Source organism: Schistocerca piceifrons, chromosome 9 (genome assembly GCF_021461385.2).
Source record: "Schistocerca piceifrons isolate TAMUIC-IGC-003096 chromosome 9, iqSchPice1.1, whole genome shotgun sequence".
NCBI lineage: Eukaryota > Metazoa > Arthropoda > Insecta > Orthoptera > Acrididae > Schistocerca > Schistocerca piceifrons.
In genome coordinates, this window is record NC_060146.1 from 203,665,448 (window position 1) to 203,683,279 (window position 17,832).

The following is a 17,832-nucleotide window of genomic DNA, read 5'->3' on the forward strand; positions in this document are numbered from 1 at the left end:
AATTTTTATGTCCATGAATTAAAAGGTTTATTTGTTATGTTTCAGGATTCCAGAATGCACTGTAATGGTCCACCACCTTTGAGAAGGGTTCTTGCTGTGCCATGAAACAATTAGCAGAAGACAACAGACCCAAGCAGAACAGCAGTTTGTAAGAACAACATTGATTTCTACTTGGCTGCCTACAGTTGGTTTGCAGGTGTAACCATCATTTACATTAAGGGTCAAGTCCACTGCTCAATATAAAATTTCTCAATGAAAAATCTTTGATGGAATGTAACAATTAGTTTCAAAGTGTCTTATGGGAACAAGGCATTTGGGACTGTACAGCAGGAGAATTTTGCAGATGGAGAAGTTAAATTTCTCAATGAAATAATGATATATTGAAAGTGTTATCAGATTACACCGTATAAAATAACTAAAATATAAATCAGAGAAAAGTTTTGTTCTCAGTAAATTGAAGTAATTGCAAGGTGCTGGTGAGGTTATGTCTTCCTGGCAAGCAGATTCAGTGGAGTAGTAACTAGTTGGCATGATAGTTCTTAGTCTTTTTTTTTTTTTTTAATTTGGTATTTACAACTTCTTGAATATTAGGTGAATAATTTAAACAGTCATGAAGCAGTATTTTCAGTCATTGTCTGCAGACAGACAACAAAAAATTTATGCAAGTTAGTTAAATTGTTTGCTAACAGGTTTCTTGCAGTTCACTTCCATAGCAATATTCCACCACAAGGTTTCACAGCACAGCTCAAATTCAGAGAACATACCATACAAGGAATAAATATCTTTAGAGTTCCTCAAGCTGACAATCTATTTAAAATTCATGACTGTAAATGCAAGTGAAAAGATTCTACACAAGAACCTTTCCATTTTATATAACAATAAAGAAACCAACAATATCTTACCGCTGGATGGTTCTCTCCCAGGGTCATCTCTCTGATGTTAAGGGCATCGTTCAACAAGTTTGCTGCTTCCTTGTACTTGTTCTGGTCCCTAAAACAAATATAAATGAATTAACTGGCAACAAAATTATGACAGAGACAATTATGATGAAACAGTCATGAACTTCAAAGATGACCAAATATGTAGGAAATAAAATTATCTGCATCTGCATCATGGAATGAATACAATTAAGAAGTTACATAAAAAATAACTCATACTAGTAGCAAAACACTTGGCAGAAAATTATTTGTATATAAGCACATTGGACAAAAAACTAGTCACCTAGGCAACATAACACCAATACCGTGTAACACTGCCTCGAAACTTGGTAACTGCCTTAATCTGGCGAAGAAAAAATGGTCCAAGTTTCTTGTGGTGTAGCAAACCCTGCTCAAGCCTCTCACTGATGGTTAGATACCATAAAAACTAACTGACCGAACAGTACTCACAAGGGAAACTCCCCATTGTGGTAAGAGGGCTCAGTAAACAGCCTGTCAAAAACTGAACACAAATCAAGCACAAAAATAGGAAGAAGGTGTATTGGGCTTTGAAAAAAGGCAAAATACAAACAGTGAACAGTTCAAGAAGAAGTAGTGGAATATAGAGCAACTGGGCAGAGAAATGGCATCGTCATTAAGTGGTTAAGGTGTTGGACTATCAAGCGCGCAAGCCGTGTCCAAACCTCCCTTGTTACTTTTTTTCACTGTTTGCTTTATTCAAATTTGTGTGTCTCAGTGTAACATCCATTTGCAACAGCAAGGTATAAGATATGACCTATAATGACAGTTGATTCTGCACAACTTCTCTATTAGCAGCCAAAAGGAAGTTGATTTTGAACAGGAACTTGAACGGAAACTGCAAACGTTTCATGATGAGGCGACAACTCAAGCGAATCCTCCACCGGAAAACATGTCTGGTGTGTCGTACACGACATTAGTGACAGTATATGTACCATATGACAGGAACCTCTTATCAACACAAACAAATTTTTATGGGCTGGTAAGTGAGTGAACGAGGATGTCTCCTTGCCTACTATAGGTGTCTGTTCAAATGTGAATGCGATCCTTTCCAAGCAAGCTGCAACACATGAACACAACAGTTTCAGAATCACAATTTCTCTCTGCTCTGTCAAAACATAGATTTTCAATGTTTTTGAAGTTTCATTTCATTTTGGAAGTATCAACTCAAATTCCTTTGTTGTAACATGGTTATTTGTTTTGATTTCTGTGAGATGTCTATGTGGTACCTCGCCTGCTCTCACTATTCATCACATTTACTGGCAATGTGAATTTATTCTTACCACGTAACTCATATTCTATAACCAATATATGGTATGACAACCGCCCCAAGACTACTGAAAGAGAAACGTTTCAATGGTCAGTTCATAACTTTTTTTTTTTTTTTTTTTTAAACAGCATGGCCACTTACCCAGAACACTGTTGCTGTTACAACCTCCTCTTTATGGCCCTTCTTTTCCTTTGAGTGTTCACTGCTTCTATTTTGCTTTTTTTCGTTGTTCAGTACACCTACTTCCTGTTTTCATGCTTGATCTTTGTTCAGTTTTTTACGAGCTATCCATTCGGCCATCTTACACTAAATCTACAGGGAGGGGGAGTTTTCCTTGTCAGAAGGCCCAACGTTTCAGACACCCAACCATATGTCAGCCTCAACTGATACACATCACTGGATGTGGATATGGAGGGGCACATGGTCAGCACACTGTTCTCCCAGTGATTGACAGATTTCATGACCGGAGCCACTACTTCTCAATCGACTAGCCCCTCACTTGGCCTCACAAGAGTTGAATGCACCCTCGCTTGCCAACAGCACTCGGCAGATGCAGGTGGTTTCCCATTCGAGTGCTAGTTGAGACCAACAATGCTTAACTTTGGTGATCTGACAGGAACTGGTGTTACCACTGCAACACTATGATCCCATGAGGCAACTAAATTGTGGAGATGTGATTGCTACATTTCACCCACTATGCCAAACAGTCAACACCGACAGATGCCTCATTGAGACATCTGTGTACTCTGTGACTTACATCCATTGGAAAGGGGGCAAAACTGCAATTCCGAACATCCCATTTGATGGCTCCAATCATCTACTGTCCAGATTCTGTGTTCAGCCCACTGAAGACGTGCAGCTGTATGATAAGACTTGCAACTGTATGTGCTGCTGAGGGCAATGACCTTTTGTGAGGTGCCCAAATAAAAATGCTGAGCTGTCACGTAGTACAGTGTCCACATGAAACTTTACGTTCCCCTAGAATGGACTCTGCAAGTCAGTCCGAAAGTAGGGGGAAGGCAACAGAATACCACCTCAGGCAGGAAATGTCTACTACGATGTTCAAACTGAACTTTATACTGATGACACCTTTACCATAAGTCTTCAAATAGTGGAAGTGGATAACTGCCCAGAGAAATGCATTTCCATCAGCAACCACCAATCTTCATTGGTAGCATTTAACCACAAGAAATGCCACAGCATCTCTGTTGAACTTCACTATTTTTAATTTCGGTCTTTTATTGGAAAGAACTTGTGACAGCAATATTTATAACTGTAATGGGCGATTACTGGATAATGCTACAAACTTTCACGAACGATTGAGAAGGGTAAATGTACTAAGTTGAGGTAAAGGACCCCGGTTCGGACTCAATCAAGTCTGAAGTTATACACGAAAATCGTTCAGATACTTCCGACAGTGAAATACATGTACCGGTAGTGTTGTTGCTAAGATTGCAAGGTAGGCAACTTTCAGAGGTGGCAGTATGGAACAAAACAATAAAGAGAGACCAGCAAACATGGACACTAAAATGCATACCTTAAGAGCTATGGGACCTATTCAGTAGAATAGATGTATTTCACTGGATCTAAGTTCACCAACTGCTCATACCTCGTACAATATGCTCTTTAGAGCTTATATTTACTAGACACTTTTCCTTTTTTTGGTCCATACTACCATCTGCAAACGTCTCCTACCTTACAACCTTGGCACCGACAGCACATGGACTCCACTGTAAGATATCACAACAATTTTCGCTAATAATTTTAGACTTGCATCGTTTACGGCCTGTCATCCCTTACCTCAAACTGATACACTCACCCTTCTCCATCATTCCTGGAAGTTTGAAGTCATCACCACAGAATCACCTTGTACGTATCTATTAAGCCTTAATTATATGAAATACTGAAGTGCATAGTATCTCTGATCCTTCTCACAGTTATCAGTTCATGAAGCAAGGACAAGGTACAGGCAGAACTGCTCCCTACTCTCACCTCCATAATCACTCTACAATAATTGCACACACTACACAGAAAGCACTGCTACATTGGCAAGTCTTTCCGTTGCTCGACAAACCCCATGGTAGACTCGGTAATTATCAACTTGGTCGTGTGACTAGGTACAGGCATGTTATACTTCCAAGTAGTGTACGTTACCGTGTAGTGCTAGGTGAAAGTGAACGCTGGAAATAATTTCGCAGGCAGCCACCTCGTCTTTCTGTTAATGTCATTAAATATACTGGCAATGTGAAAAAGGAGTGATAATGATGAAAAGAAAGACGAGGAAACAGGCAAACAATAACAGGTGAGTAAACTACCTGTGTGCAAATTACGCCAAGGGTGACTTGATACCTAGAGGAGTTGCATTCGAATAACAGTCTCGAAGAAGAACAAACAATATTGACAATATGGATAAATGTATTATTATGCTCTAAATTTCTGTGACATTGTGAACAACACAATGAAATTATGAAATCTTCACAGCTCTTACCTCAGAGCTGGAGTTCACAGATAGTGAGGAAACAGAGAGAAACTTATCCATGTGCCACAATAAACAAATAGTGTGATAATGAGACTGTACAGTTTAAGAAAAAAAAATTATATTAAATCTTCACATGAAAATTAAGCATCAAAATGAAAGTGTTGAGTGATTTATTCAGACAAAACATGGATTTGTACACATTACATTGAAACTGTGAGGGTATCGTCAAACAGAAGTGCCGGTTACTGTTTAATTGTTGTGCTACACATGGCACTGAAGTAGAGACACGCATAAATACTGTAATGTATTCTGTTATTGCCTCTCCTCCTTATTTCTGAGGTGTAAAAAAAAAAGAAAAAAGGGGAAATTACTGTGGTAACACATCAGCAACGTCTTAAATTTTAGGAAAGTGATCCACCTGTGCAACCTATTCTTGAGTACTGTGGAGTGTTTGGGATTCAACCAGGTTGGGTTAAAGAAGACTGTGGAGTGATTCAGAGATGCAATGCTGCATTTATTACAAGTAGGTTTGATCAACACACAAGTATTACAGAGATGCTTTGGGAATGCAAAAGGGTGTCCCGGAGGGAAGGCAACATTCTTTTTGAGTAACATTAATGAGAAAATTTAGAAAACTGGCATCTGAAGCTGACTGCAGAACGATTCTAGTGGCACCAATGTCATTTAACATTAGGACCACAAAGATAAGGGACAACTGAATTTGCAGTCTGGCTGTTACATGTACAGCCACCAAGCACACCAGCATGTAAAGCATTTTTAAAAACTTATCTTGTATGATTTTAGATGTAATAGCATCTGATTAACACTGTTTTCTTACAACACCATATTTTTTTCACTCTAATCATAAACTTTGGTTGCACAGTACACACCCAAAATCAACAGCAGACGTTTTCAACTCAGGACTTACCTGTAAACGAGAGCCAGGATATTGAGCATAGTGGCCACATCTGGGTGGTCATGGCCACTGGTCTTCTCCAGGTCTTCCAGAGCTTGCTTGCAGAGAGGCACGGCCACCTCATAGCGTCCTTGTGATGCGTACTGGATAACTAGGTTGTGTAGTGTCCTCAACCGTGCTGGTATCTCGTACCCCACAGCCATTTGGGTAGCCAAGGTTGGAGGTGTGGGTGACATGGCTGTGAAGCAGAACGACACCTTTGCTCACTTCGAGGTTCATTCAACAACCATGTAGAGACTCTCAGGAGTAGGTTGTCAGCAGACGTGGATTGCAATACATAAAACTGCAGTACTTGATATTTCATTTTCAAACCTTGAAAATGATAACACTTTTGGTTCCATGAACTACAAGTATTTCAACAAACTCTCACAGTATGTTGCTGTTTCAATATATCTCATCCAGTGCAACTGGTGAATATATATTATAATGTTACAATATTATGACAAGGAAACTTGCTACTCACCATACAGCGAAGATGCCAAGTCGCAGGTAGGTGCAACAAAAAGACTCACAATTACAGCTTTTGGCCAATAAGCCTTAAAGCATTCGTCAACCCCCCCCCCCCCCACACACACACACACACACACACACACACACACACACACACACACACACAAACACACACCAAAGATGATGTGACTTACCAAATGAAAGTGCTGGCACGTCGACAGACACACAAACACAAACATACACACAAAATTCAAGCTTTCGCAACAAACTGTTGCCTCATCAGGAAAGAGGGAAGGAGAGGGAAAAGACGAAAGGATGTGGGTTTTAAGGGAGAGGGTAAGGAGTCATTCCAATCCCGGGAGTGGAAAGACTTACCTTAGGGGGAAAAAAGGACGGGTATACACACACACACACACACACACACACACACACACACACACACACACACACACATATATCCATCCACACATATACAGACACAAGCTTGTGTGTGTGTGTGTGTGTGTGTGTGTGTGTGTGTGTGTGTGTGTGTGTGTGTGTGTGTGTGTGGGCGCGCGCTCGCTAGAGAGAGTGTATACCCGTCCTTTTTTCCCCCTAAGGTAAGTCTTTCCACTCCCGGGATTGGAATGACTCCTTACCCTCTCCCTTAAAACCCACATCCTTTCATCTTTTCCCTCTCCTTCCCTCTTTCCTGATGAGGCAACAGTTTGTTGCGAAAGCTTGAATTTTGTGTGTGTTTGTGTTTGTTTGTGTGTGTGTCTGTCGACCTGCCAGCACTTTCATTTGGTGAGTCACATCATCTTTGTTTTTAGATATATATTTCCTACGTGGAATGTTTCCCTCTATTATAACCATATCATTAATTTGAACCCAACAATTACGTTTGTTATTGTCGCTGTTGCATTTCGAAATCTTTCCTGTCGTCTTATTTTCTCTTTATTTTCTCTTTCTGTTTTTACCAGTAGTCTCACTTTGTATTCACCTTCCCCTTTTTACTGTAATACAATTTTATCCCGCCTATATATACTCAATAATACGTAAACCACTTCCAAACCGTAACCAAAAAAATTTTTATTTTCCGCTTTCAACACTACCGCTGCTATAAAATCCACCGTTTCTAGTTCAATAACAGCTGCTTTCACGTATTAAACAACCATTTCGGCTAGTTCTAATAACTTTTACTTTATTTCCACTTCCGTTTTTCGCACATCACTGATCATTTTTAGCCGCTCCCTACAGGTTTTAACGTCATTATTTCTTCGTCTGACAATTGTTAGCCCCATTTTCGTAATCTTTCACCACAACACCACTCCTTTTAATACATTTACACGCTTTTTCGAAATTTTCCCGAATTTCTCCGTCCTTTAACGTGCTTTAGCGGCAACACAACCACCTAACCTTCATGCACATCGCTGTCTACCAACCCAAGTTCACCACAGGATCAACTTAACCAACACTTTTTCGCCTTTTTTCATACCAGATCTCCAGTTACTTTCTAGTTCACCCTTATCTCTCCCCATATATTTTTTTATCTTTCATTTTCATTTCAACCTCATGTTACACTTTCCACCTTCTAATACCATGTCACCCTCACAACACCCTCACAACGACCCCATTAAGTTTTATTTACATTCCCTCCGCAAACATGCCTTCAACCTAGCCAGATTACGCTCGCATATTTTATTTTCTCAGGCTTGTCTGACATTTGGCATAACCCCCAAAGGCCTCACACTTAAAAGTTCCCATCTCTGGCTGCAACCCTTCTTTCCATCAGTCCCTATACCAGTTCCAAACTGAACAATCCATTGCCCTCACCCACCTAATCCTTCACCTACACATCAACTCAGCCAATGAACACACCCGTCAACTCCTATCCTTAATGAAAGTCCTCAACCTTTCCTCTCCCACATCCACACCGGCTATTCAGAGCATCCTCCTACAGGCCTTTATTAAAAATAGGCTTGTGTCTGTATGTGTGTGGATGGATATGTGTGTGTGTGTGCGCGAGGGTATACCTGTCCTTTTTTCCCCTTAAGGTAAGACTTTCCGCTCCCGGGATTGGAATGACTCCTTACCCTCTCCCTTAAAACCCACATCCTTTCGTCTTTTCCCTCTCCTTCCCTCTTTCCTGATGAGGCAACAGTTTGTTGCGAAAGCTTGAATTTTGTGTGTATGTTTGTGTTAGTTTGTGCGTCTGTCGATCTGCCAGCACTTTCATTTGGTAAGTCACATCATCTTTGTTTTTATATATATATATATATATATATATATATATATATATATATATATATATATATATATATATATATATATATATATATATATATATATGTGTGTGTGTATGTGTGGATGGATATGTGCGTGTGTGCGAGTGTATACCTGTCCTTTTTCCCCCTAAGGTAAGTCTTTCCGCTCCCGGGATTGGAATGACTCCTTACCCTCTCCCTTAAAACCCACATCCTTTCATCTTTCCCTCTCCTTCCCTCTTTCCTGACAAAGCAACCGTTGGTTGCGAAAACTAGAATTTTGTGTGTATGTATGTGTCTGTGTTTCTATCGACCTGCCAGCACTTTCGTATGGTAAGTCACATCAACTTTGTTTTTAAGTATATTTTTCCCGCGTGGAATGCTTTCCTAGGGAAACATTCCACGTGGGAAAACTATATCTAAAAACACAGATGATGTGACTTACCGAACGAAAGTGCTGGCAGGTCGATACACACACAAACAAACACATACATACACACAAAATTCTAGCTTTTGCAACAAATGGTTGCTTCGTCAGGAAAGAGGGAAGGAGAGGGAAAGACGAAAGGATGTGGGTTTTAAGGGATAGGGTAAGGAGTCATTCCAATCCCGGGAGCGGAAAGACTTACCTTAGGGGGAAAAAAGGACAGGTATACACTCGCATACACACACATATCCATCCGCACATACACAGACAGAAGCAGACATTTGTAAAGGCACAGAGTTTGGGCAGAGATGTCAGTCGAGGCGGAAGTACATAGGCAAAGATGTTGTTCAATGACAGGTGCGGTATGAGCGGCGGCAACTTGAAATTAGCAGAGGTTGAGGCCTGATGGGTAACGAGAAGAGTGGATATACTGAACGGCAAGTTCCCATCTCCGGAGTTCTGACAGGTTGGTGTTAGTGGGAAGTATCCAGATAGCCCGGACGGTGTAACACTGTGCCAAGATGTGCTGGCCGTGCACCAAGGCATGTTTAGCCACAGGGTGATCCTCATTACCAACAAACACTGTCTGCCTGTGTCCATTCATGCGAATGGACAGTTTGTTGCTGGTCATTCCCACATAGAATGCGTCACAGTGTAGGCAGGTCAGCTGGTAAATCACGTGGGTGCTTTCACATGTGGCTCTGCCTTTGATCGTATACACCTTCCGGGTTACAGGACTGGAGTAGGTGGTGGTGGGAGGGTGCATGGGACAGGTTTTACACCGGGGGCGGTTACAAGGATAGGAGCCAGAGGGTAGGGAAGGTGGTTTGGGGATTTCATAGGGATGAACTAACAGGTTCCGAAGGTTAGGTGGATGGCGGAAAGACACTCTTGGTGGAGTGGGGAGGATTTCATGAAGGATGGATCTCATTTCAGGGCAGGATTTGAAGAAGTCGTATCCCTGCTGGAGAGCCACATTCAGAGTCTGGTCCAGTCCCGGAAAGTATCCTGTCACAAGTGGGGCACTTTTGTGGTTCTTCTGTGGGGGATTCTGGGTTTGAGGGGATGAGGAAGTGGCTCTGGTTATTTGCTTCTGTACCAGGTCGGGAGGGTAGTTGCGGGATGCGAAAGCTGTTGTCAGGTTGTTGGTGTAATGGTTCAGAGATTCCGGACTGGAGCAGATTCGTTTGCCACGAAGACCTAGGCTGTAGGGAAGGGACCGTTTGATGTGGAATGGGTGGCAGCTGTCATAATGGGGGTACTGTTGCTTGTTGGTGGGTTTGATGTGGACGGACGTGTGAAGCTGGCCATTGGACAGGTGGAGGTTAACGTCAAGGAAAGTGGCATGGGATTTGGAGTAGGACCAGGTGAATCTGATGGAACCAAAGGAGTTGAGGTTGGAGAGGAAATTCTGGAGTTGTTCTTCACTGTGGGTCCAGATCATGAAGATGTCATCAATAAATCTGTACCAAACTTTGGGTTGGCAGGCTTGGGTAACCAAGAAGGCTTCCTCTAAGCGACCCATAAATAGGTTGGCGTACGAGGGGGCCATCCTGGTACCCATGGCTGTTCCCTTTAATTGTTGGTATGTCTGGCCTTCGAAAGTGAAGAAGTTGTGGGTCAGGATGAAGCTGGCTAAGGTAATGAGGAAAGAGGTTTTAGGTAGGGTGGCAGGTGATCGGCGTGAAAGGAAGTGCTCCATCGCAGCAAGGCCCTGGACGTGCGGAATATTTGTGTATAGGGAAGTGGCATCAATGGTTACAAGGATGGTTTCTGGGGGTAACAGATTGGGTAAGGATTCCAGGCGTTCGAGAAAGTGGTTGGTGTCTTTGATGAAGGATGGGAGACTGCATGTAATGGGTTGAAGGTGTTGATCTACGTACATGCACACTTTCTTTGTTTTATATTTTTTTTTGCATGCGCGTCTTTCCGTCTCATATTGTTGCACTCCATCCTGGATTTTCCATTGTTTGGTTTATATTATAATGTTGCATTTTATAGTTTTTCTTTCATTCAACGGCCAATGATTTTCCAAAATTGAGAATTTAAACAGAACAATATTTTCTGTAAACAGGCACTGAATCTAAATAATTCTATCATTTATCTAAAAACATAGATGATGTGACTTACCAAGCGAAAGTGCTGGCAGGTCGATAGACACACGAACAAACACAAACATACACACAAAATTCAAGTTTTCGCAACCCACGGTTGCTTAGTCAGGAAAGAGGGAAGGAGAGGGAAAGAGGGAAGGAGAGGGAAAGATGAAAGGATGTGGGTTTTAAGGGAGAGGGTAAGGAGTCATTCCAGTCCCAGGAGCGGGAAGACTTACCTTAGGGGGAAAAAAGGACAGGTATACACTCGCGCACACACACCCATATCCAACCGCACATACACAGACACAAGCAGACATTTGTAAAGGCCAATGTACCATTAGTTTCTGTCCACATTATTTTGTAAAGCATTCCTCACATATGCCAAAGTAAGGGCATGGCAGATTTGCAGTGCTGCCTCAACCAATAACATAGAGCAATTTTTAAGGTCTCTATGGCAACTTGCCAGTGTTATCACAACTCTGCACACAGCTACCACTTTTGCCACACAGCTACCAGCCTGCAGAAATTAGTGCTTCGTAACAAAGCTGGCAAGAGCACTGAACTGTCAGCAATCATCTTACACAGTGTTAACAGTAGTACCCATTGAAAATGTTCTGTAACTGCATCACGACATACAAAAGTGAAGTATTGAAGAATGATATAGCTCTTCAAAAAGCACTATGGTCCAACATTTTTATGTGAATGCTAGAGCATGAATAGCCAAGCATGTAAGAGTTATCTTGCTTTTCACCCAACAAAATGACGCCTGGCTTGGTTGCTATTTCAATTAATATATTAGATAGTAAGACAACATTTTGCACAAGTTCCTCGATCACAGAAAAAACGAAAATGAAAACAAAAAAGAGCAGGAACATTACAATCACCTCTACGTCTTTTAATGAAAAAGTTTCTGGCAGTCTTACACAAATATGACAAATGTTTCGAACATTTTTTTGAGAAGTTCTCTCATCATACGTGACATTAAGAGGGGGTGTATTTGTTGGATCAAATATTCAAAAAATGTGATAACCACTTTGGATCAAAAATGATTGAGTGAAAAGGAAGCTTGGATATGATTCAAAGAGGTTGTTTAACAAGTCCCTAAGCAACAATAAGGACCCAAATTATATTTCTGATGGAGCCAACACATTGGAAGGCTTCGGAAGTCAGACTGACTGTTGATGATCAAAATTCAAGCCATCAAATCGATATTTTCCCCTATGAAAATTTGGTTTAAACAGTTTGCCACTTCACACTGAAACATGTACAACAGGCAATTCACCAGAGAATTAGCTGTATTACATGCTTTCATGAAGGGAGAGATACGAAATACAAGTCAACGGCCAACTCCTGCGCAATATAGATTTTTTGGCACCTTGATGAAACATATGTGGATGACAAAAAATTAAATTTCTTTTAAATACAATTATATGTAAACAATTTTCTTTCTCTGTCTGGGCCGCAGGACCATAAAGGTTCATTTTATTCATTATGATTGGTTTCAGTTCTCTTTGGAAACTATCATCAACTGCTGTGGCCTATGTACTATGTGAAGCTTAACTGCACATATTATGTGGGGCTGATGATGGTTTTTGAAGAGAGCACAAACCAGCCAATCAATAACATCAATCTTTGTGATTCAGATGAGGCAAAATTTATAATTTATGACTGCAATGCCAACAACCTTACGCTGCTTAAACCAATAACACATTGTTTCCCAATTTTCTATTTTATGACAGTCACATTGTGACAAAACTGTATGTGATACAAAAAAAAAAAAAAAAAAAATCTAAGGTCGGATACAGTTTCAGTGCCCATAACACCACAATACCACAATACTGAACTATTTCCTCACAAAAAGTAATGAACAGTTCTGTTGGCCTGTGTTATTTAACAAGTAGTAATGGTTTCAATTAGATTTGTGAGAGGTCTCTTGTTTCTTGTATTTAGTGTAAAGCGATATTTCGAAATGCACGAGCACACACGTGCTCCAGACATGCTCCAGCTTCTCTATACTCACTGTTTCTTTCATCTGTGTCCTCATCAGGGAAAAGGTCTACTACAGGATCATCAATCTTCGGCTTATCTTGCTTCGTCTCCGAACTAGAGTCATCACCCTACAGAACAAAAAAGCCAATTTAGTACAAAAGTCTCATTCGAACTGCTGATAAACATACAACAGGCATAAATAAAACTAAAATAATGGACAACCCTGTTTATTAAACTGGTAAGATTCAAGCCATTAATAGGTCGCAGCTTCTCTAACAGTTATGGACATTCTATGCAAAAAATAATGGAAGTCATGAAGTGGACAGTAGACCTGACTGGATTCCACCAGTGATGTACAATTAAACGTAAGGGGGGATTCCACCGTCAGGGATAGGATAATGCACCCCGTGTTTTGACTATCAAAAGCTAATATAACAAAAGATGTAGATAGAAACTGATGATCACATGGATCACTTTTTACCTACCTCTCTCAATCTGAATGTCAGATGTTTACTAACTTAGCTGTTAATCGTATTTAAAACCTTTTCACAGGTGGGGTAGCAAATGGACAAAGCACTGAGTGCCAATCAACATTTTATAGAAACTATGGCTTATGCACGTCTATTTTCTTTTGAAAAATATTATATTTACACTACTAAAACAATCTACATAATGAAATATTAATAAATATAACATTATTAATATTTAATTATAAATATGGCTATGTAAGACCGTCATGGGTAGGACAAGGAATTGTGTCTGGTGGAACTCTCATGCAGTAGGATCTATTTTTATAAGTTATAATTAATTTTATTATATTTATTTATAGTTAACTCTGTAGTTAACGTATTTAAACCTCACTTCTTGTTTAAATAATCTAGTAGGGAAGTTCTGTTACCTATAAATCTGATAAATTTCGGTGCAACATTACCTTAAAGGGCAGATTATGTAATTACTAAATTAAAAGAGCCACCACTAAAAGAAACTATGCACATTTCTACTCCTTCACTTTAAAAAATGTCTAAATTGCACAAAATTCATGACGATGTGTTTAGTGTCTGAACAAGTTCTTGCTCTAGTCTCTCAAATCCCAACACACTGTAGGATACATCCTTCTCATCAACTTTGAACACCTTTCCTGGGTCCTCTACTGATCTCTTACTGTAATCTGTATTCCCAATTTTTTTCTTTTTCAAGATCCATCTGTGCAACTGAAGCATACCTATATTTGGCTGCTATCTGTCTTGCAGTTTGAAACTCTTACAAAGTAAGTGTTCTTTGTATATTTTTGACAGCTGGTTCTGACCCAGCAACTTCAAGGTTGCGTGTTTGCAGGTCTTTGAAATACGTCCATCCATCATTTTACAATCTATATTGACGAGATAATGTACACTGGGTGTAAGTATCTCAGCTTTTCTAATAGTTACAGACATTCTATGCCGACAATAGTGAAAGATCATACAAAACTCTTCAAACTTGGCAGTTTAAACAATAACAATGGCTTCGACTTAAATGGCTAAAAAGCAAAGCTCCCAATATAAAAAGTAAACTTTTTGTCCTCCATTCTCATCTACACAAGTGCTAACTTTGTTTAACTATGCATTATTTCCACAAATTAATTCTCTTCCCAGTTGCTGGGTCTGCTCGCCACCTCCTTCGACAGACACCTCCTTTAGCCACGAAACAGTCTTGCCGCAGGGCTGACAACATTTATACGAGGCAGTCTGGGAAGCACGCGTCTACAACTCATCTTCAGTCAATACAGATTTTAGTTTCAGCCTGAACTTTATTTCTGCTTCATTTTTACTATGTTCAGTTAAAAGTATTTCAGAGGACGCTTTTATGTTTTCCCGTCTTTTTCCATCCTGTTCTCTCTTGCATACGATTGTAATTAAAGGCTTTGCACAGGCCTAGTCCGAGACATCACTTAGAACTGCCTTGCACAACCTTCAATTAATGCAAGGCCATCAATCAGACGTGTTATCTGCCAAATGTAAAAATTTTTCTCCGAGTACATTATCCAAAGAGATCTCTTACTGTTTGCTGCGCGTGTACCAGAAGTACCTTAGTTCCACAATATGACAGTGACTGGTGTTCCACATCGGTTAAGAATTTGGGCCCATACGAATTACAAAAAGTTCCAGAAGCTACATAAAGATGGAAAGAGTTACGTAACAGAAACAATAAATTGAGTTCCCTGTATTTACCGAGACATCTTGATCGTATTTGCGGATGGAGGCCATGAACTCCAAGTGCTTCTTCTCCTCCTCCAGTTGTGCAACGGCCTGCTCCGAAGCCTGCAGCTTCTGCTGAGTGTTGGCCAGCTCGTCACGCAGCCAAGCGTTCTCCTGGCACAAGCGCCGAACCTGAGTGCGTAGTTTCTGCTTCTCTGCTTCCACAACTTGCAGATGAGCAGATAATGCTGTCATAACCTGCACAACAAATGTGTGAAGTCTTACTGGCAACTCCAAATTTTCATCGTGTTATGGCTCTGAGCACTATGGGACTCAACTGCTGAGGTCATTAGTCCCCTAGAACTTAGAACTAGTTAAACCTAACTAACCTAAGGACATCACAAACATCCATGCCCGAGGCAGGATTCGAACCTGCGACCGTAGCGGTAGCGCGGTTCCAGACTGCAGCGCCTTTAACCGCACGGCCACTTCAGCCAGCTCATCGTGTTATAAGCACAATGGAATGAACTAACATACTGTGAAAAATCCATTAATGAATAATGATACAAGTAGCGCCTGATTTTAAAACTTCAGCATAATATTGCTCAACAGAAGCTAAAATTTTGTTTTCAATGTACACCAATGGATCACACAATTTTACTAGGGTAAGGAGGAATCTTCAATACTAATCACCCGTAAGTGTGATTCTTAAATCTGTTAACTTTTTTTCTTCCACATTATCCCACAGTTATCTGTTTAACACATGACATAACTAAGGAATTTTGAGAAAAATCAATGGAATGCTTCCTTTTGGTCTAGTATGCTGAAAATGCACAAATCCAAGTACATGAAGCAGCACAATCTCTGAAAATGAGAGGGGTGGTGGTGGTGGTGGTGGAGGAGGGAGAGGGAGGGAGAGAGAGAACCTGAATTTTGCCCAAGAAATTGTGTTGACGTTGCATGCATGACTTAACATAAGTTGGATTGACGAAAACAGCGTATTCTGCGTGATATATTATTATCGTCTATATGGCAATAATTTTACATGACAGGTAAACAAAGACAAGCTGAGAGAAAGAAGTATGTACAATTAAGGCGTTGAAAACTAACAATTAACGGTTTCGAACGATAGTCAGCACTGTCATTTTTAGTTTCCATTTTCATTTTGCAGTTTAACAGCCTCCTGCCGAATGTTATGAACCATGACTGAATACGGTACCAACAACACATTCCGCCGAAGTTCGAGGACTTAAAACGAAAACAAAATGGTTCTTAAGTGAAGTCAGCGATTTCGAAGCTTCAACAATTGAAGATGCTGCGAACGCTTCTGTCTGTTTTCACTCTGCTTTATAGGGCTTTTGTAGGTCTTGCACTATGACTAACTCCCAGAAACAGAACAGGTGCAACTTACATCTTTTACTTTTATTTCAACAAAAAGTACTGTTACTCCAGCATGCGCAAATCTCATTAAATTCATATCACGTCAAAATAACTTCGCATGATCACACCATTTTATTCTTAGCGCACTTCGTCAGTTTGTGATTCTAGTACGTAGAACCACCAGTGTTTCAGTTATAGACAAAGGCCAGTTTCTACGTCTACACATTGAAACGTAACAGCAAAATGCGTGGTAGACGTCACTTACGCAAGATTAGGTTAATTTTAGTTATCGATTCCAATATTACTTATTTCTTGTTGATATTCGTTTTTCATATACTGGCTTTTCTTTTAGAATTTAGTGTGTCGATTTTCCACATTTTATGCTACTGTTTCGTATTTGTTTGTTGTCATTCATTTAATTTTTCCCGTTTTTCTGATACATTTTAGTCTCTCCTCTCCAAAAACCCCACTTTCATGCGCTTCTCCACTTGGATTCAATAATTAATGTAAAACTAACGCTATTTTATAACAATATGACTTCACAATGCGCTTTAATGTAATAAAATTTAAAGGTACTCCGTGCTTTTCTAGTCGCTTAAATTAAGAGAATACTTCTTACCCGACATAATTTGTTTTTAATTCTTGTTCTTAATTTTCGTTATCTTCAGCTCGTTTCGATATAATTCATGACTAAGTAAATAACTGCGGGAATGTGATAGTAATTTTATCGTATGTTACAATCATTTGTTAACGAGTATGATCTGTTGCTTTCATAGACTGCCTATGCGTAGCGTCTTTGCCTTAGATATGACGACATTGATCAAAGCCGACGAATGGAATCGGACACTAGAAAATTTATCCCTTTGTTTTATTTGCGGTGTTATTTTTAATGATGTATTGCATTCAGTCATTAAGATTAGTGTCTGCATTTCGTCAAATTAAGAGCAGTTTCCGTTCCCAAGTCAACTGCCGGGCTCTGTCCAGAGCTAACTGTTGCTCAATTCAACAGTCTTTATCACTTCGAAGATGATAATTTCGTGTACGGTAACTCAAAAGCCTGTTGCAAGTCTCTCAAGACGAAACTTCGGCGACTCACGTGTCCCTAACACATCTGTTATCCAACCAAGCCTACAGTTTAACGTGGTATCCCAACTAAGTGTCGTTCCTTGCAGCTCCACATATTCTGGAGAGGTGGAAACTAAGTTAAAACGAAGACTGAAAAATCCTTGGTCCAACCGTTAATCGATACTGCGACCTCTATTTTAGACACGCGTTTTACCACTTGGCCACCAGGCCTGTACAAGAGGTATGTAACTTATTTAATTTCGCGGGCTTTATACATCTGACTTCCAGTTTCTTCCTGATGGATGTTTGCGTTTACAGGTTTAT

General features: G+C 40.2%; 1 protein-coding gene across 5 annotated transcripts in view; it reads right to left on the reverse strand.

The window, feature by feature from the left end:
• LOC124716904 (kinesin light chain) overlaps positions 1-17,832 on the reverse strand; it is a 423,269-nt gene that overhangs the window by 91,380 nt on the left and 314,057 nt on the right. For all 5 annotated transcript variants that reach the window (XM_047243463.1, XM_047243466.1, XM_047243462.1 and 2 more), the window contains 4 exons: positions 15,097-15,321; positions 12,921-13,017; positions 5,634-5,859; positions 903-990 (listed from right to left, as the gene is read on the reverse strand). In XM_047243463.1, the coding sequence (XP_047099419.1) occupies positions 903-990; positions 5,634-5,859; positions 12,921-13,017; positions 15,097-15,321 (636 nt within the window). The remainder of the gene's footprint in view (positions 1-902; positions 991-5,633; positions 5,860-12,920; positions 13,018-15,096; positions 15,322-17,832) is intronic.